Source organism: Gavialis gangeticus, unplaced genomic scaffold (assembly GCF_001723915.1).
Source record: "Gavialis gangeticus isolate Ggan-Ray unplaced genomic scaffold, GavGan_comp1, whole genome shotgun sequence".
NCBI lineage: Eukaryota > Metazoa > Chordata > Crocodylia > Gavialidae > Gavialis > Gavialis gangeticus.
Window position 1 is genome coordinate 4320381 of NW_017729009.1, and position 20959 is coordinate 4341339.

Below are 20959 nucleotides of genomic sequence, written 5' to 3' on the forward strand. Positions count from 1 at the left end.
AGCAAAATGAATGCATATAAGGGGGCTCTCGCAGCAAATCCTGGTATTTTTCTTGCGGATGGAAGGACCTCTATGCCATACTAGCATAAGGCTTTGCAGACCTGGGGAGCACAAGGTAAGGAATAGTCTTTTATGGTTTCACTTAGCTTGAGAGTACATAGTTTCTGGAAAAGCTCTCTCTCAAGCTTGCCCTGGTGGCTCCCTGAGGCTTTTGAAATCCATGCATGTAGCAGTGGGGACTTTCCAGTCTTCCACTGCTGTGATGCACAAACTGAATGAAACTGAAAAATTTCCTTTTGAGAAGTAGCAAAGCACCAGATTAGGTACCTAAACCCCTTCCAAAACATCATGTGGTGAGATTCTCAAAGAACCAGCTTGATTTTATTGTCCAGCACTTAATTTCCTCTGTTTTCCCAAGTATTTTTACATAATCTCATGTGCATATGTATAAAATTGTTCATCTCCAAAACTTGCTGATCTAGGTTTGGAGCCTAATAAAGATGAGTCATGTTATACTTTAAATGTTGGAGTTATTCTGTATTGTGTGAATTTACCTCCTTATCTATCTAGTGCCAAGGGAGTCCCTACATTGGTACGGACTTGGTCTATCCACTAGGAAAGTATTTGAATTAGAAACATTAAACCAATTTATTTAATTGGTTTTACTGGTAAACCAATAATCTAGAACACTTGATTTAGTAGTTTATTTTTTTAAATTAAGTTGCACCCTTAATTTGGGGCTGTTGAACAGGTCCAAGAGACACAGGATTAAGTTAAAAGGATGAGCATAGGAAGAGCAGGTTTGGGTAACTAAAAAACCCCCAAAACAGAGCAGTGTCTCCCCTATACAGAAGCACAATGCCAATAGTAAAACTGCTGAGAGGGATACTGCATAATCCAATCTATATTCAACCAAGTCTTGGGGTACCTCAAGGTGTTTACTCAAACTAGGTTAAAGGAAAAGGTTGGCCATACTATTTCGCTTTGAGGAGCAGTATTTAAATGGCTGTGCTGTTTACAGATGATTCACAGAAGTTTAGGGCTAGGAGGGACCTTGTGAGATCATTGGTTCCAGCCCCCCTGGTCAAATAACCCCAGCAAGGTGTGCTGTGAATCCAGTCTCCTTCTGGGCTGGGGACAGGCATTACACATAAAACAATTTAAGTGATCAAAAACTGGTGTAAACCTGTAACAGAACAGATGTTCACTACACACAAACCAGTTTGAAAATGAGTGAAACTGGTTTGAGATAAACCTGGTTAAATGTAGTATCGGACTGAACTGATTTGAGTTAAACCAGTTTATGCAATGTCTGTCCCAGACCCCTTCCTGATTTAACTTAAACCAGACTCCCTCAGCATCCTGGCATGCTCTCCACTCTACAGCAGGGCTCGCCCCTCCCCTCTGCTCCCTGGCTGGAGCTTGGCAGAGACTGCCTGGCTTCAGCTTCCCCCTGCTCGCCCCATCCCTGCTAACCAGGGATCTCCGTCCCCTCTGCCTTACTCAGGCACCTCTCAGCATTAGCCACATGCTGGCTATGGTCTGTACTGTGGCAGACAGGACAAAGGCAGAATCAGCAGGTGGCTAGTAATAGGACCCTGTTTTCTTAACAGGGTGATAAATACTGAGGTAGGGATGATAAACACTGTTATCTCTTTCCTGCTGGGCAGTCAGAAGTGGGGGGGATGAACCCCTCCCTAATCAGAGCCATGCCCCCCTCAGCTCAGCACTAGGGAAGGGAAGGGAAGGGAAGAGAGGGCTGCTCTAGCACCCTCTGGCTTCTACCCTAAGCCACTGCAGGAATGTGCCTGCATTTTTGGGATGTCTGTGCAGTTAAAAACTGATTCAGCCTAGCCAGGTTAGAGTAATCTGCAAAGGTTGAATAAATTCAGGCTCAGGCTTTTTGAATGTCTGTCCCTAGCCTTGAAGATCTCCAGGGTAGGTGCCTGTACCACCCCTGCTGGGCGTGTAAACTGTTCTTGCAGTTTGCCTGCTTGTCAGTGGGTCAGGACATCCTGCACTTCAGCGATCCACTCATTAAAAGAAGAGATGTTTAGCATTGCACTGCTCTGCTGTACTGGCCAAGTAAGTAGCCAGCAATCGACGCTGCAAGAAATGAGAACTCCTGAGTTCTCAAGCCCCAGGACAGCATTTACTTGATAAGCAGTGCTAGGATCAAGTGCACTGGGCAGTGCACACTGGACGCCAATTATGGTAATATTTTAAATGAGGTTTGGCTGCCTGCATGGGCTTTCACAAATTAAAGGATTATTAAGTCACTCAGGGGTTGGAAGTGGCTGACTTGCATTCTGGGAGGGACTAACATTTTCCCTTCTTTCCTGGCACACATGACAGACATAGCCAGTATCAAGACAATTCTCACATAAACACTTCAGATGCTGGCTCTTGGGTCTGACTGACCCTTTGTGCTTACAGGCAAGAGCAAAAGGGATTACATGAGAAGAGAAGTCAGGTGAAGGGATAGCTCAGAATAAATACAGGCCAAAGCCATTTCTGTTTACGATGGCAGGCAGGTATCCTGAATCAGTATGTTCTAGTCAGGATTTTGAGCTCCCAATTAAGTATCTGAAACTATAAAAACCTTGCTAGAGGTTGGAAGAGTTGAAGGTTTTCTTTTTATGACAGTGCTGACAGTTCTGGGTTTATACTCAATGAGTCATTTATAGCAGCCAGAGTTGCTAAATGACAGACTATGTACTGGAAGGGGAGAGACGGTCCTTCCACCAATGTCTTACCTACGCCTATACCTATACCTACACATGTCCCAGACAGAAACTGTAGGGGCACATTCTAGCCTGCTACAGGGTAGCAAGTCTGAAAGCTACATGAACAGAAACTTTCTTAATTGAACATTGAACTGTGTGCTGGGGAAAGTGCCCTAGGGAGGAAGCTCTTTGTGGAACAGGTACAGCAGGCAGCTGTTGTAGGATACAAAATTGTCCTACACCCAAAAAACCCTGCAGTGGGAATGAGAAGCCCTATCTCTGTTCCCTTAACCTGTGTCCTGGTCTTAAAAGCAGTCTACACTTGTCCTAGTAACAAAAATGTCTGGTAGCACCTGAGCTGAACTCCCAAGTAGTAGGCACTGGCCAGTCAGCTAATCTTTCATTTAATAACCAACTACTGACTTAGAATACAATGGAAACCAACGCCCTGGTTCTTAAACTTTCTGGATCGATGCATCAGTGTCAACCAAAATTTTCTGCAGGAGCCAGCCAGGCATCCTTCTCAAACATGTTGCTGGAAAGGAGGGAGAGTGATCTGCACATGCATTTGTGAACCACCTACCAAAGCCTTGTGGACCCAAGAGTAGGCTTAGAATGACTGCTGTAGATGGAAGAAGGTTCATTTTGTTACTACTTCTTAATCTATCTAAAAAGAGAATGTGTCCTAAAAGAAGTTCCAGATGCTACATCAAACTAGAAATTCTGTACTGGAACTGTTTTAATTCTGTATACATAGTTCAGCACTAAGACCTTCATTCAGCACAGTTTATTTGTCATGTTGAACAAATAAAGGCAAGATATTTGAAAGAAATGAAAACAATCTCCTGTATCAAACTTGGAGACAATGCCATAAAAGTTGCTATTTCATACATATACAAACTAATGAACCAATACTATTATATACAAATAGCCAGATCTTACAAAATAGCACTTCAAGTCAGCACTTTATGCCAGTGTCACTAATTTCTTTGTTACAAAAAAAGTTAAAGCTACAAACTTCACATTATTTAGTCTCACAGAACTGACATCAGCGTCTTTTCAGGCTGTAAGAAGTGAAGATGACAGTTTGTCCAGAACATTTCTCAGCAATGCATATGGACCCATAAAGCATGTCAATGCAATTTCACAATTAAACGAGCATATTGCTTAACCTTGTTTGCCTGACTAGCCTTCCCTTAGGATACAAGCCTTAGTCTTACCATTTGAAGCAGCACAAGGAGCAAGTGGAATATGCTTCTGCACATTACTGCAAAGAAGCCAAAAAAGGAACAATTTTCTCTACTTGATTAGAAGTCAACTGGAGGAGGGTAGGGAGAACAATATCCATTCCCTATATTTTGGAGAACTCCATAAAGCAGCAAAAGTCTGAACTCTTATAGTCATTTGGGAACAGGTTAAGGAAATTGTTAATTAGACCATTTCATTCTTTCATATATTTGGATTCTTCTGCTAGTGGGTTTTTTTGTTTGGTTGGTTTTGTGCGCGTTTTTTTGTTTTTTGTTTTAAATAGAAAGCTGTTTCAGTGAAGCCTACTGATTGTAAGCATCTGTGAACTAACATATTGCTTTGGGCAATCTCAAATTATGCTCTCGGAGTGAACAGCAAAATGTGATCACCAGATCACCCTTTGCTGTTTTGTTTAGAATTGGGGTTTCCTAATGTCTTCCAGTCGTCAGAAAGTTTTGTCAAGTGACAATTCATTCCCTCCAGAGCCCAGTCTTTACAACACGTAGGCAATGCAATTAGCTCGCCATGCATGGCTCACCTAGTGCACGCGCGCGCACACACACACACACAGAGGCAAAATGCATATATACCACAAATAATTAAACCAAGATCTAATATTTCAAATAAAAGAATTCCATCTTTCTTGTTTCCAGAAGTTCCACTGAAGCACGTGAACATAATAAACATTAATAAGAATCTTTTGTAAATATTTTTGAGCAATAAAAACACATGGCATGAATTTTTAATGTGTGCTGCAGATGGCATCTGTACCCTGTGCAACTATGCTGTATTGTCAATATACAAATTTACTAGCCTTCATGGTTCACTTCACTGCCAGATTTTTATTACTGAGGGATTTAGTCATCTAACAAAGGTAAGGTTCAAATTATTCAGCTTCTGCTGGGGAAGTAAGATTGGACTCATTTTGATGTACTGGTTGCTTTCAAGATCTTCATCCTGTACTTTTCTCAATACTGGAGACTGTCAGAATTCAAGTGCCCAACAGCTGGGCAGAGTGGGTATCCCTGGAACGCATTATCTCATTGTCCTTAACCACACTGCTCACTGACTCCTTTTCCTTTCATACGTCTGCTTGACGAGTTAGATGAGTTTTAGGAGACGGCTACTTTAGCTCTGCACATTCACAACTGAGGAATAAATTGAAGGTGGTGAGAGCTAAACAATGGCTCAGCTCCTTTTAAATCAATAGGATATAAGTTTACTGTAACCTAGGCATTACCTCCCAAGAAACAGGGTCTAAAGCTATGCTTCCAAGTAGGTGTGAAGGGATGCTTCTCTTTACTAACAGCATTTGATTTCAGGAACCACTGCTATTCAGTTTGATTATCTTATGTCATACCAAGATCTGTTTCACAAGGATGATGTGGAAACTGGTCCTTCTATCAGAGGAAAATGAAAATATATTAATGCACATTCTTGATCTGTCCCATGTGTAAGAGACTCCTAAAAAAGCAAATCCTAATATCAGAACTGACATTAGTGGTGTTCTCTAGCTACAGAGTACAGCACCCCCTCTCATATGGCTGCATCTGTAACTGGTAACTCTTGCACTGATTTTTCTGGTTTGCTTTCCCTTACAGCAGTGAAAGTTTACTGAACCATTTCAAGGTGACTCAGCTTGCTTTGATTGTACATCCACTTTCTCCTCATTTTCCACAAGTCTTCAAAAATATGAAAAAAGGTAGACTGTACAGTTATCCCAGACAAAGATTTTAAGGGTGTCCTGAAAAACTAGAAGAGACTGAATTTAGCAACAGCAACACAGGCTAAGTTGTACCTTCAGTCAGCTGACTCCTATGAGCAAGGTTTGTCACCTCAAAAGAAAAAAAATTATGGAATCTTTTTGGGCAAAAAATATTTATTTTTAGCTTAGCCTTTTTGATGCACTTAACCCTTTAGGAAGGTGAAGTACTCTGAAGGTACATTTTTATCCAAACATCCAAATTTACATCTAACTTCTAAAGCCTGTACGAAATCGCCACAATTTACAGTGAAATATTTTTTAAAACCTCTAACAAATGGAGCAGAAAGTACTTAATTTCCTGAGAGAGATTTCACAGAATAATTTCAGCATCCTAATACTGCATCTTGCATGCATGGCAATGCTAGGTGGATCTCTCTGAAGGACATTTCCAAACAGGCATCTGCTTTGTGTTCTGTGTTGCAATTCCACTTTGGTTTTGTCTTAAGGTTAATGTGGCTTTTAAACTGCAGAATATCATTTCCAACAGAGGCACAACATGCTTAATCTACCAGTATTAATTCATACAGTACACATGAAGGACAAGACAGAGGTTTTGAAAAATGCTTTTAAAAGCACATAATGTAAGGCATGGGGCTTATTACAGGCTTTTTAAAATATGAGATATGTTCCTTTCTAAAGGCTGGAACTGTTTTTGTATGTCTTTGTCTAACACTTTTCAGCAACCTCTTTTGTTTGCTCTCACTTTCCATAGTACCTTAACAGTAGAAAGACACAGTTAAAAACTGTTTGAAACTGAGTCTATATAATAACATCAACAACAATAAAAATGCAGGAGTTAAAACACCACAGTACATAGTCACTTGAAAAGAAGAAACTGGACTACTGAAAGTTACTTCAAGAAGAAAACGAGCCAACTTTCATTAGTCTATTTCTAGCTGTTCCTCAGATTTCAAAAAAAAAAAAAAAATCCATCTAAAAGCAGTAACAGAACTCCTCTGAAATAATACACCTCTTATTTTAAATATGTCTAACATTAACACATACCATTATCCATCCATCAGGACTTCCCACTTAATGGCATTCCTGAGTTCACAAAAGTGCTATGGAAAAAAAATAAGTGGGCAGTACTGCCCTCTATCTTGCTAATCAATCTGTTTAGTAGTCATAAAAAGCAAGGAGCTGATTGTTTCAGAGGATGGAGGTGGATTCTACCAGCAGTTCTTTCAGAAGTTCTGTTGCCGACGCTTCTTTGCTTCAATGGCATCGAGGATTGGCTGTCGTTTAGACTGGTACTTCTGGCGGATCTCTTCGATTTCCCGCTCCATCATGGGATCAAGGGCTGAGAGTCTCCTCTGCAGCTCCTCTACGCTCCAACTCTTTAACTAGCAGAAAGAGAAAGAGAATATAACCCAACCTCAGAGTCTGAACAAAAACAGTCAGCACTTCTGCAAGGACTGTGCTCTTCTTGCTCTTACATTATAAATATTAGCATAGCATCCTAACGGTAGAGAGCAAAACTGTTCTGAACTCCAAAAGCAGCAGAGGGGAATAACTGAGAAACAAGATGACAAATAACTTCTGCTCCAAGCTCCTAGAATCCAAATCCTGGTTGCAGTAAAAATTGGTTTATTGTCTCTTTCAGCTAACTCTTACAGTGAAATGTGTGCCAGACAGGCCATACGCACAGCATACAGTATCTACTTAAACTTCAAGGTTTTTAAGAACTATCAGGCATTTCCCATTCTGAGGGCTTTCAAAGAAGTTTTCAAATACTGTCATTTCAAAATGAATCAAAAAGCTTTCCTTTACTGGTTTTCCTTCCTTTTCCTAATAGCCCTTAATTTCACTGAGTAAAGGGACAGACGAAGGGAAAGAAAAAATAAACTGAGAAAGAGACCAGTTTTAGCTTGTTAAACTCCAGAAAGTTAAAAAGTTAGAGGGTTCCTAGACATTTTTGTAGACTTCTATACTTGGGTTATTTTCTATTTCTGAAAGGCCAAAATGCTGGTTATGAATCACACGCTCATACTTGCATGCAAAAAACCCCACACCATTTGTACATTATTCTGTACCAGCTACCTTGGGAGCATCCAGAGGACAAGCAGCAGTGGCACATAGTTGTGCCACTGCTACTAGCCCCCAGGGAGTGCTGGTGCACACACGCTCTGGTGCAGGGCAAGTTGCCCTGGGTAGGGCAGAGGAGGCTGAGGTCAGCACCTGGGAGTTTTACCTGGGGTTTTGGGGGGCTCCAGCAGAGGTGAAGCAGTGTGTGGAGTCTGACCAGGAGTCTGACCAGCAGCTGAAGCATGGCTCTGGCCAGCTAGACTCTGGTTTTGAGCCATGCATGCTGCCACCATGTGCACTGCCCTGCTCTTTTCAGATGTAGGTTTGTTTGTTTTTTTTAATATCAGGATCTCCCAGTCTCAAAAAATCCCCCGTGCTGCAAATCAGCAGCGTGGTGAGTGGTCTGCATGTGTGATGCATGCAGTTGACGTTGCTGCAGCTGAGACTAGTGCCCCAAACCGCACGTGCGCACTGATCTGGATGCGCCCCCAGAGGTTTTTGGATTTTTTTCAGTCAATCCACAACTTGTCTGCAAATTGTGTTTTCTCAGCTCCCACGAGGTTACCATTGTAATGAGGACAGATTCTTCCATTTAAAAATTTTAAGATTTATGCACTGCAAATTTTCATAAATTACACACATTACACACGTTGGTTATTGAACCAGACATTTTCCCAATTTTTTCAGCCTACAAATTGCTCACAAGGTATTTGCTGCAGCCATTGCTTCAGTTTGCCATTTGCATGCAGTGGATGGTCAGCAAGCCACAGTACCTTTTCTTTTCCCTGAACAAGTGATTCCCAACACTCAAAACAGCTCTTGAAAATAGCCACACCTGTTAAGGGATGCAAACACTTCTACAACTATTTGCACAACCTCTCCAACACTCTCTGCAAAACATTGCAACAGCAAATCAAATAAAGATAAAGTAAAAACTTGGATCTCTGCAACTTGCAAGACAAAGCAATTAGCCACTCTGAACTTCATAATTTCTACAGAAAAGAAGCAAAATCCAAAGGTCCAGGGACCTGGAGAATTGCAACCCTTCTCCATCCAGCCAGACCATTGTTTAAGCTGCATTTGCATACCTGAAAAACAGACTCCACACTACAGAACTCTCTCAACCAGGAGATACATCCCATCTGCCTCTCCTGTATAACAGAAAACACCTTACCAAGGAAGAAAAAAAAAAATCAATACCCAGCTTACCATCACACAACTTGCAGGTAAACAGACTGCTTGAACATTTATTTGAGCCTAACTTGCATAAAAGGAACTTTTCCACCCAGGAGAAACTAGGGCGTCTTTTTTATTCTCCTGTGCATTATGACTTTTCATTTCTACCTGGGATAAATGTTACAATTTGTGCTTTCTCCTTGGCTGAGGAAGGGCACGTGAGCCCGAATCCTTGCATATGTAGGAATGTTTTTTGCAACGATTTTGTTAGTCTAAAAATATCACCTCTGCCAAAAGTTAAGCATATTTTTTGCCTGTTGACCAACATGGCTAAAACCTGTAGCCCTGCAAACACTTTGTATTTCTTGTGTGAAAGGATGGCTTGATTTTGAGCGTTAAATAATGCCATGAGAACATTAGTTAACAGCAGTCAAGATGAGTGTAAATGCCACTCCTGACAATGGTTTATTATTAATTACACAGCTACCACAGTCACCCTTCAAGTCCATTTAGGAACTAAAACCCTTCCAGCCAAATACAAATATTTCCTACAGTCAGTATAAGGAAATGACTGAACTGTACGTGATTGCTATGGTCCTTCAGTTCCTATAATGCTCTAAAATATTAAGAGCAATCTTAATTTCCTGATTAGTTCAAGTGCTTAAATTAAACAAACTGGAAGAGAGCAAATTCAGATTGGACATCAGGAAAAAATTTACAGTGAGGGTTGCCAAAATATGGACTACGCTTCCAAGGGAGGTGATGCTGTTCCCTTCCTTGGAGGTATTTAAAAGGAAATTGGACAGACACCTGGCTGGGGTCATCTGACCCCAGCACTCATTCCTGCCCAGGGCAGGGGGTTGGACTCAGTTATCTAATAGAGGTCACTTCTGATCCTAACATCTATGAAACTATTAAATATTCCTTTGCTAGTCTCTTCAATGGAAGACTGATCTTTCCTAGAAGTTACAAGGTTAATCTCTGATTGGATCCAGGGTGACTCATTTTTTGGAAAATCCTTCATATTTTGTACCAGAAAAAAGGTATTTCCTACTAGCATGTACTTTAAACTCATCAATAATACATGTATTATAATAATCCAAGTACAAGGGAAGTAAAAGCTTTTCAGCAAGGGTACGCAGTCATTTTGCCCAACATGCAAATTGTTCATTAGAAAGACAAAGGGCTTTTTCCATGAAGATATACATTATTTATACACATTAATATGACTTTCCCAGTCGGCAGTTTAAGCTGATGTATGGCACCCGTTTACCGTTTCATACTAATTTAATAACAGCTGTTTTAGAGAAGGTAATTATCCAATACTCTTCTACTTAGGAGTCCAGGGAAATAAGAGTCTGTAGTCAAATAAAATGAGAAAAAAAGAGCAAAACGTTAATTTGAATGCTGAGTACGTATACGAAATGGCTACATAAGCTGAAACTTTAACTGGCTGTCAGCTCTCCTACACTGTGGCCAGGCTTCTTCTATTCAATAAATAAAGAACATTACAAGGGGTATAACACCTTATGCATCAGAATTTATGCCCAACTACGGCATTAGAGGTTGGGAGAGATTTGCGGGGATACAGTGTTCTACCTCCAGCTACTGAGAATTTCTTGTCCCTCCTACTGAAAGCTTCTGGTACTGGGCACCAGAGGAACACAGAGGTAAAATGACAACTGGGGAGAGGGCCCCATTGAGACGGACAATTTCTACAATTCCAACATCACCGTCAATTTAAAGGCTCAGGGCTTCAGGAGGTAGGATTTTTAAATGGTTCCAGAACATGTTACTTCACTCTGGGCTGACGACCACCAGTATTTACTATGTCCCTACAGCACACAGCAGTTTTCAGCTGCAAGGTTAACACTGGGCAGTGCAGGAGAGTTTGCAGAGGGGCCACTATACAACTGGCACCAAGAACCACCTGAAACCTCACCACTCTCCAGGCCAGGTGAAGGGTGCACTTTCCTTTTGGCTATTGCTAACAGCACATACCACTACAAAAAAAAAAATGGATTCAGATAATTTTTCCTCTAGAACAGAGAGAAGGGACCTATGTAATATATGGCAGATACCACTCAGTTCAACCCTGCCAACACTCTCAGCACCATACCAATGGGTGCAACCCAAGAACACAAGGCTGAGAATTGGAACAGCAAAGGTGTTGTAAGTCAGGATCAATACATGGGTTGGTGGAAGACTGAAAAGAAATAAAACTGTTCCTGCCTTAAGTGAAGGCTATTATTCTTTCATTATTCTCTACTATAAAATGACCAGGGGCTTTCCACATGAACCATATAACTGTGAGATCCCATAGGGCTACAGGTACATGGAAAGGGTTAATAATACACAAATAATCGTTTGCAAAGGGAACAATGGCTTTTTTAAGAAACCAAATAACTGAATTCTGTGAATCATTAAGTCAGGACAGATGGTTAACAGCATGAAAGATGTTTGTGGTACAGCTGGATCTTTATCCCCAGAGATAAAGGTTAATTAGAAGAAAGGCAGAGGTGGGTTACTTGGGTAGGCAGGACCTGATGCAGAACAAAATGGAAGACAGCTGGCTAGAAAAATGTTCCCACAGAGGGAGATCAGGGTATGACACACTAATTTGAACATGGAAGTGCTGTGTGATGCAATACAATTTCAGAGGCTAATGGCACTTGACAAAATCTCCTTCCATATGTGGCATAAGGATACTCTAATTACTCTAATGACTACATCTGGAATAATGTTAGTGTAGTTGAAAGCTCTGTACTATTAAAAAGCCAGATGCACCAATAGACAGCAAGGATACAAGGTTTTAGATGAGATCTAGTCAAGACAGGTAAATGAAAAATAGGACTTACAAATTCCTAATGAATGAAAATGAAGTACCTAGTTAAACCGAAAAGCAAAGACAACAGGCACTTTTCTTCCCTATAATGAATGAGACTGCAGATGGCAAGTAGCACACATTCTCTTGATTTCAGGCACGTCTAGCTAGAACATGGGTGGGCAGGATACGGCCTGCAGAGGGGCTTTGTCTAGCCTGCAGCAGGTCCCTCGGCGCTGCCTGGCCCAGGTACCGTCTGGCTGTGGTGCGTCCTGCTGCCCCCCGAGCACACAGCAGGTCTGTGGAGGCTCCACGGCTGGACTGCTTTTCTAGATGGCCCAGACAGTGGCTGCTCCTTCTGGCTGCCGCTGCTGCTAGCCCCAGCCCCGTGGTAGCAGTGGGGGCCTGCACACACAGTCCCGACTCAGCATGCCCAGCGCCTGCTCTGGACTAGCCCACCCAGGCGGAGCAGCAGCAGCAGTGCCCAGGCAGAAACTGTTGCTTGGGACAGGGGAAAAGCAGCCCCTCCCCCTCGCTCCTGCCAGACCCTTTCTGCTGCAGCTGCCCAAAGCCCGCACCAGGCTATCCTGTGTCTGCTCTGCCTTGCCACTGCTGCCCCATTGGGCAGCCTGGGAGTGGCAGTGATGGCAGCAGAAACACAGGGCAGCTGCAGCAGGAAGGGCCTGGCAGTGGCGAGGGGGAGAGGCCACTTTTCCCCCATGCCAAGCAACAGTTTGTGCCCAGGCACTGCTACTACTCAGCCTGGGTGGGTGAGTCCAGAGCAGGCACGGGGCAGGCCGGGTCAGGGCTAGGTGCACAGGTCCCCCCAGTACCATGCAGCTGAGGCCAGGAGCAGCAGTAGCCAGAAGGAGCTAGAAAGGCAGTTTAGCTGCAGAGACCCGCTGCATGCCCAAGGGGCAGCAGGGCACACCACAGGTGGGCAGCGCGGAGCAGGCATGGAGTGGGCTGGGGTCGGGGCTGTGCCCACAGGTTTTGGCTGGTCTGCTCCCACTGGGGTGGGTCCAGAGTGGGCGCAGGGCGGGGCTGGGGCTGCACATTGTTGGCGGTGGTAGGGAGGCGCCGCCTGGCACGCAGCCTCTGGGCTGTTGTGGGGTAGGAGCTGACTGGCTCAGGGGGTACTCCCATGCACACCCCACCATACCCACAAACCCTACCCCACACTTAATCACACACCCCACAAACACTGCATCCACCCACACCCTCTCCCATGCACCTCTGGGGGGAGCCCTGCTCACTGCTACGTGCACGCACCCACACCCCCCATGAACACCCCCATCACCCTTCCCCTCCACACACCCCACAAATCCCATACCTACCCCCACACACCTATACATCTGCACAACCCCAAACTCCCTATAGCCACCCACATCCACACAGACAACCACAGCACCTTACAAACCCCATACCCTCTCTCGACATCCTCTCCCCCACCCCCCACAATATACAAGAAGAAAACTTCATTTTGACCTATTATGCGATCTCACCTCTGTATACATAATGCAAACACACACAAATCAGGCTATAGATAAATAGATCTCTCTCTCTCTCTCTCTCTGTGTATAATATATATAATAAAAATGTTATTGTGGATGTTTGATTTTTTTGGTATATAATTTGTTTTTTTCCGGTTCCAAGATGGTAACCCCCCTTCCCAAAAGAAGTACTTCCGGGGGCAGGGGGAGGGACTTCCAGCGGCAAAAGTCAGGGAGTGGGGGTACTCTGGTCCTAATATGGCAAGGGGGGGGGCACCTGTCAAGGGTTCGGGCTACCCTCGCAGCCCTTGACAGCTCACCAAAACTCATTAAAAGCAATCCTCCAGCCAAAATTATTTCCCGCCCCTGAGCTAGAAGCACTATCAGAGGGAGGTCAGACAGTGGAAAAAACTGGAAATATTTTTTATATGAGACCTGGCAAGGAGCTAGTGTAAATTCCACCATTTCATGATGCATGAGAACTTTGGATGATGCCTTCATAGTCTATGAATCATTAATTTAATGAGCGCAAAAAGTCATAGTAGTCGCACAGAAAGACTGGGATATTACACAGGAATAAGTGAATGACCTTGAGGATTGGAACAATAGAAATAGGATATCGTTCTATAGTACAAAATGCTGGGTCATGCCCTTAAGGACTAATAAGGATTTCTGTTACCAGCCTAGATCACAGAGGTAGAAAACAACTGGGTAGAAGGATGACCTAGATTTATTTGGTGATCACTGGATGCCTATGAGCTGTCAAACATGATGTGGCTATGAAAAAGGACATTGCAATTCTAGGATATATTGAGAGGCATTTCCAGTAGAAGCAGAAAGTTACTGCCTTACACTAGTAAGACCTCAGCTAGTCATCCACATTCAAGGAAGACGAATTTATACTGGAAAAGATACAGACTTCATTCAGGTAATCAAAAGGATGGAGGGTCTAAGAAAGGTGACTGGACAGTCTGGTTTCTTAGCTTAGCAAAAGTGATGTTGGACAGTCCCATGAGTCCACTGGAGCAGATATCCCGCAAGTCTATGATGTCCTGTTTTGTGGGTTTGTCTCCATCTGCCATGGCAGATAGCACAGCTAGAGTCAAAAACAAACTGGATTAATTTGTGGATGACAGATTATTAATGGCTATTGAACAGAATGGTTGGAAATGCTTCCTTTGGCATCTCTAACCCAATAAATGGTGGATACCAGGGAGAGTATCGAATAGATCACTAGAAATATCTGGCTTGCTGCTCTCCCTGAACAGAATCCACTTCTGCTACTGTTGGAAAGGGCTAGATAGACCACTGGTCTAACCCAATACGGCACTTTATATTTTTATGCAATATGCATCACTACTCTTAAAAGAAATGCTTTCTTAAAATGCTGCGCCTCCAAAATCCATTTGGATATATATGGGGTGTATTTACACGTGTGCTTTATATTAAGAAGTTGACCATCTCTGCAGTAAAGCGTCACTGTCTACACACGCAGTGCTATTAGGCCGCAGTAAACTAATTAACTTTGCTGTAGCATAGTACTGCCCAACACCAACACTATCCTATGGCGGAGTTATTTAGTGTGCCGCTGCGTATGTGGAGATGGTGACCAGGGCTGGTTGGGACAGGAGGGTGCTACAGTGTAGGGCCTGCTTACCAGCTAGCCCCACACCACAGCAACCTCGTGCACCAGTCAGCCCCTCAGCCCCAGTGTAAGGAGCCTGGCCAGCAGCTGGAGCATGGCTCTAGCCAGCCAGACTCTGGTTTTGAGTGATGCACACTGCTGCCACGTGCACCACCTTGCTTTTTTCAGGTATAGGTTTTTCTTGATACCAGGATCTCCCAGTGTCAAAAAAACCTGCCGCGCTGCAAATTAGTAGCATGGCAAGTATCTGCGTGTGACACGCAGAGTTTTCATCGCTGCAGGTGAGTCTACAGCACCCCATACCGCACGTGCGCAGCATGCTGAACCAGGGCAGAGCCACTCTAGGCTGACCCTCTCAGGTCCCCTGACAGCGGGGGCTATGCCGCCTTGGCTCAACATGCTGTAGTCCTGGACACATGTATAAATGCTACAGCTGGGAGGAATAAACCTCAGGCACAAACTGCATCAGAGTATATTCAGGAGCACTTATTGTATGTGTACATGCACCCCTCTGGGTTTCAATACAAACGAGGTTTGACTACACAGACCACAGATTACTCAGGGAAATGAAGATTTTACCCTGCACTCTTTGCAATGTTACACTTCAGGATCCCTGGAGTTGGAAAGTGATAGAATTTATTTTCTTAGAAAAATGCCGATGGCAAAATGAGAGGAAAGAAAAGAAAAAGCTGCCTCATAGACTGCTGTTTAGAGGAGGTCTCAGTGTTTTGCATTGCCAATTAAGACTGGTCTTAGCTGCAGGGCAAAGTCTCATCCTCCTTTCTTCTTCCCCAGTTTTCCCTTTTGACTTCTTACAAGAAAGCTTTTAGGACTCCTGGTGAGTTTAGCTATTTTTGTCCATCTGTGGTCAATAAAGAGCTTTTATAATGTTTGGAAGCAAGAAAGTTAATTTCATACGCAAGACTGATAAGAGTTATGCCCTGTGTTGCTCAAATATGTCAATATAGAAACAGGGTGGAGAATCGCAGGTAATCCTGCAAGGTTACAAATGTCCTAATTACTCAATTAATAGCTTTATCTTTCCTGCAGGTATTTAGCTTGACCTTATTACTTCATCCTGATACACAACTGCTCATGTTAAAGACTTCCCAAACAGGTGGTTGCTCACACATTTGCTCTTTAAATCTGGACACCATTGTCAGAACAGGAGCATTGTTATCAATTTTCTGTACGCAATCTCAACTGCAGATAGGGGACTAAGCTGCCTTTTGTTAGCTAAATTCTACACAGATAAGGAGGTAATAGGCACTTTAGCAATAGACTGTTCTGCCCCTTATTTGTTCCTGCATCCCTCCACTGAACAAGGCTCACAAACCATCCCTGATATCCATTTGCTGTCAGCAAAAAAACAAACCTGTGGATAGTGCTTTACTATGCCATGCAATGTTTATTCCCCTGATCTGCTTCCCTGAGTTATGGTCTCTTCATTTTAAGATTTTCCATTTTGAAAAAATGGCTACTGCACCCATTTGTTACAGTTGGGTATGGTGTCATTGCAACACTGGACTGGACTGAATCTAAATGAAAGCAAGCACGAAAAAAAAGATCTTAGCAGGCGTATTAGACATGCCATAGGTTATATATTCAAGGGCGTCCTGCTCTGTAATTTATACCTTCATAATTCTGTCTTGAACTAGAAAAGGTTCTGCACCAGCTACAACATTTCTCATCAGCCCGTGCCAAACTTAAATTCCACAAAAGGTTCACCATAAAATAAAGGCTGTAGGATAACCTCAGCCTCTTTCCTCTGCCTGCTCTGAACATGTCATTGTGGTAGAAGCTTAAATACAAGCTTTCTGAGATAAATGAATTATCAGAGCCCAAAGAAAAACTAAGCTACCTCCTGCTTAGTTGGTTATATCACATACTGAAGTCCCACTCTCAGGAAAGAGATATAGCAGGAATGCACACTTGCCTGACATTACCCTGCCATGGGATGTCCACCCTAAGCAAGAGAGATCATTTCTAGGAGTGGGAGAGAAATAGTCTGTCTCATTCTTGTCCGGCTGCTGCTCACAAGGAGGCAATCCCTCATTTCAGGTTGGTTCAATCGCAATGCAATTTCATTTAAGGCAGGTCACCCCTCTGACTTTGTGAGGTCACCACGGGTCTGGACCATATTTAAACTAGTGACTTAGAGGTGAGAGGCACCAAAATCTTTTGCTACTCTTGCAATGCCTTCCTACTCAGAAAAGGCAGCTCCAAACAAAAGTTACTTTTGTTCTATGCATCAAATACGAGAATGAGACTAACACAACTGAAATTTACCATCAGTCTTCATGTTTCCTCTACAGATGAGCACTCCCACATGCTAGATCCCTCTCCTACCTATGAAATCAGATTCGGACCAATGGCACAAGAGCCATAAAATGATCTCTTGGGGCAGACAAAACCCCTGAATCCCAATTCTGCCTGCAAGTCTCATTATTTGCTGATACTGAACCTGAACCTCCAACAAGCACAAAGCCCTCTCTCAGCATCTTTGCCACGTCTCCTGCAGCTTAGGGAGGTTTTATAACTGTTTTCTCTAAAGCCAGCAGACTTGTGTTACATTTGATCCATAACAGCACAGCCAGTGTGCTCCACAGCCAGAAGGGAAAGGTGGTTCTTTTATCATCACATTTCCAATTCACAACCAGATATTGATTTTTCAAACAAAAAACAGAATAGATAAGAGATGGAGGGAGACAAGCTTATTTTTCTTGCAGTAACAGATGATCTTTGAACACAGCCTTATAGAACAAATTTTAAAAAGGACCCCTCAGTCCTAGGTGCTATAATGCATCCTAACAGCATAAATAGGAAGCAAAAGTTACATGAAAGTGTAACATTCGTTCTTAAAAGATGAAGAACTTTTCCCCTCGGAGTTTACAGATGAATAGTGTATGACTGTTTGAACAAATGTAAATCAGTATAACTCAAGTGTCCTTCATCCCAACTAAAAATGCTTAGTATAGAGGCACTCCATCAGAAAGAGAAGGCTGATTCCTTACAAAACAGGGAAATGCCTGTTTCCTTCCCAAGCTTGCTTGCTCTCCACATTTCTGGCCTGTATGCATGTGCGCTTGTTTAAAACGCACACTTTTACTGTCCTCAATTCTACCATTCAGTTCTTGCTCACCACCTACTTTCAGATAAGTCTTACTCTAATGGACAGAGATACCATTCACCTGCAGTGCCCAGAATGTCTTGTTTTACAAAGTTAAATACCTTTTGCCCATGAAGTCAAAGTGGCTTTTACTGGGCAGGGCCTTGGCATCAAATCTTCATATTCTGTAGTCTTTAGAAAATAGATTTTACCAATTAAACACTTCAGAAGGTAGAGTGGGAGTTAAAGGCTGAAAAACAAAAGTAAAAGCTGCAGCCTCCTATGCTTCATGGAGAAATACATTGTGTACAGACCTGAGCCAGACAAGTGTTAACAAAAATCCAAATTTATTTCCTCCCCCACCAAAAAAAAAAAAAAAAGGTCTTTAGCTTTTATTAAACATTTTTTGTTTTGCGTTCAATTTCACATACCAATTTTTTAACTTTTTTGATTCCTTATCAACCCATCTAATTGGCCCAAGGAAAATTCAAAACACTGACTGTATGTCAGCAGAGTACAACGCTGATTTGCATGACTCCTACATGAAAGAGGTACAAACATGGTTTGGGGAAAGAGATTTCAGAAGTTACCCAAGCTATGCTAACTCATTAAATGCCAAAATGTGACAAGCTGTTTGAGACATAGAAAATGAACCTGCTACTATAACAGGTTTTAGACAGCAGATTTTCAGATCAGGCTTCTTTTCCTATTTTTGTTCCCTTAAAATTTACCACATACATGCAAAGAGGATGTGCTGAGACCTACGGTCTGAGACCAAGATTCTCAAGAGCAACTAGCGATTCTAGCTGCTCCAAGTGTGGGGTGCCTGGCTTGAGCCTCATAAAAAAAGACCCCCACAATCTTCAGAAGTCTACAAGTTCAGCCTCTGCAAATCAGGCCCTTTTAAGGAGTTGAGAGGTGGATAGCCAAAACTAGACGCATCCAAGCAGCTTAAAAAAATCTTGGCCTAATATGCTAGGGTCAGTTTAGACTACTCTGAGGTCACCCAGAAAGACCAGAAAGGAATAAGGATGCCATCAACAGGGAAAGAGAAGAAACCACCAATTGAGAGGCAGAATTAATTATTGAAGAGGTAGGATGAGAGGAAAAAAACTGAGCACAAGAACTTCAAGGTCTTAAGAATCGACTGTGCCAAGGACAAGTGAACAAACAGAACAAGGCAAGGAGAGAAAAGGTGTTCATGAGTTAGGGTAAGAACAAGTCAGCTTCAGCAAGAAATGCTTCAGTGGAACAGGCACGCTTCTGGACTGTAGAATAGTCTGAGAAAGGAAACCAAGGCAAAGCATGAAAAAGAGACAGCAGGCTCAAGAAGTTTGCATATGAAGAGGAGGGAGAAGTGACAGTAGCTGGAGAAGCAATCATGAGATATAGGCTATAAATAGCATGCTTGCACATGGTAGAGAAGATTTGCAACATACCCCTCAGTTCACATAACTGCTTTCACAACAGACAGACAGAGAACAAGGTACAATAGAGAAGGACAGGCATTTAAACTCATTAGAGATAAAGCTTAGTAGACATACCTGTTACCAAAAACAAGTCTAAAAAATTCAGGCCTTCAGGATGTGGCTGTTTGGGGGGAAAAAAAAGGAAGTCTGCTAATACTTGATATAAATAAACCTGTCAAGGTGTCTGAGCTCCCTGTGCGTAACAGTCAATACTGAGCAAGCCGAATGGAGCTGCCACATCCAAGCTATGTTTCAATGCTGGATACACAGATTCCTATAAATACCGTACATTAAGTGCTTAGAGATTTTTCCGAATAGCAGCACTTCAAGGCAGATATTACATGCTCTTCTGCTTTGATGACCTTTGCTCCAAGGCATCTCTGTCATTAATGCTGTAAGGATGTTTTCCTTTCAATAAAACCTAGAAACTTGCTCTTCAGTCTCAGCACTGTTTTTTAATGCCTATCCACCTCAAGTTTGGTAGTCTTCAATCTCCCCTCATTAGCCTCAAGTTTCATTTCTGGGCCACAATCACTGTTTTGAACCTGTCTGCAATGCAACCGCCTTAAAGAATAATGCAAAATTTGACATGCTCCAGTGATGGCTGATAGAATAAAACACTTTAAAATAGGGTGTCAAATCTCAAATGTTGACTCCTGACACCCATGACAATTGTAAGAGCTAGAGAGTTCCTGTAACCTGAAACACTGCTTAAGCCTATGTGATACCTTTTTTTTTTTTTTAAAGTGCCAGAACAAGTTATTGTATAACATCATTGGCTCATTTTCTAAGATCCCAAGTAACTAGCAAATGTGCATTTCCCCCAGCCAAAGGAAATGCAAATGCAGAAAGTGTTTTCATAGTTAGATCTTAGCATTAGCAATGGAAACTGACACTGTAATTGTGGACAACCTTTTCTTCTCCAGCAAATTCTCTTGACGCATTGGTTCAGTGTCACCTGGCACACATTAAAAACTAACACACATCAAAAGCTCTTTATAGTGTCAGCATAAAAAAGCCTTAGTGTATGTAGGAACAGATAGTAAATTCTAGAATGAGTTGTCCAAAGCAAGAAATCTTAACTAGTAAATTGGAAAAACTAAGATAACTATAAGTTTACTTATAACCATGGTCAAATAGTCACTCACTCTTATTTTGTCTCTCTCAGGTCTTGACCAGATTATAGATTAATTCAGCTATTTTAAAAATGTATGTGAAGATGTAACTGTTAATGAGTACAAATTCCAGTCCCTTGATAAACACTAATTATCTTGATGTTTTTTAAGCTTTAGAATGTCAGTGAAGAGTCTCAATACCATGAAAATTTTGGGTGAAATGCAAACACTGTGGGATTTCTTGCAGGATTAAAATGCAGGTATTAATCTTTCAAAGGATTTGAAGAAAAAGAAAAGCTTCAACAGCACAAGCATCTGCTTTTAATATATATTAATTATTTAGGTAGTGAGCTGGCTAAACACA

The 20959-nt window shown here is 42.4% G+C and overlaps 1 protein-coding gene across 1 annotated transcript in view; it reads right to left on the reverse strand.

The window, feature by feature from the left end:
* Positions 1–3498: 3498 nt before the first annotated feature.
* Positions 3499–20959, reverse strand: part of STK4 (serine/threonine kinase 4) — an 88012-nt gene continuing 70551 nt past the window's right edge. The window contains exon 11 of the mRNA XM_019509819.1: positions 3499–7082. Within this exon, the coding sequence (XP_019365364.1) occupies positions 6924–7082 (159 nt within the window). The 3' untranslated portion in view covers positions 3499–6923. The remainder of the gene's footprint in view (positions 7083–20959) is intronic.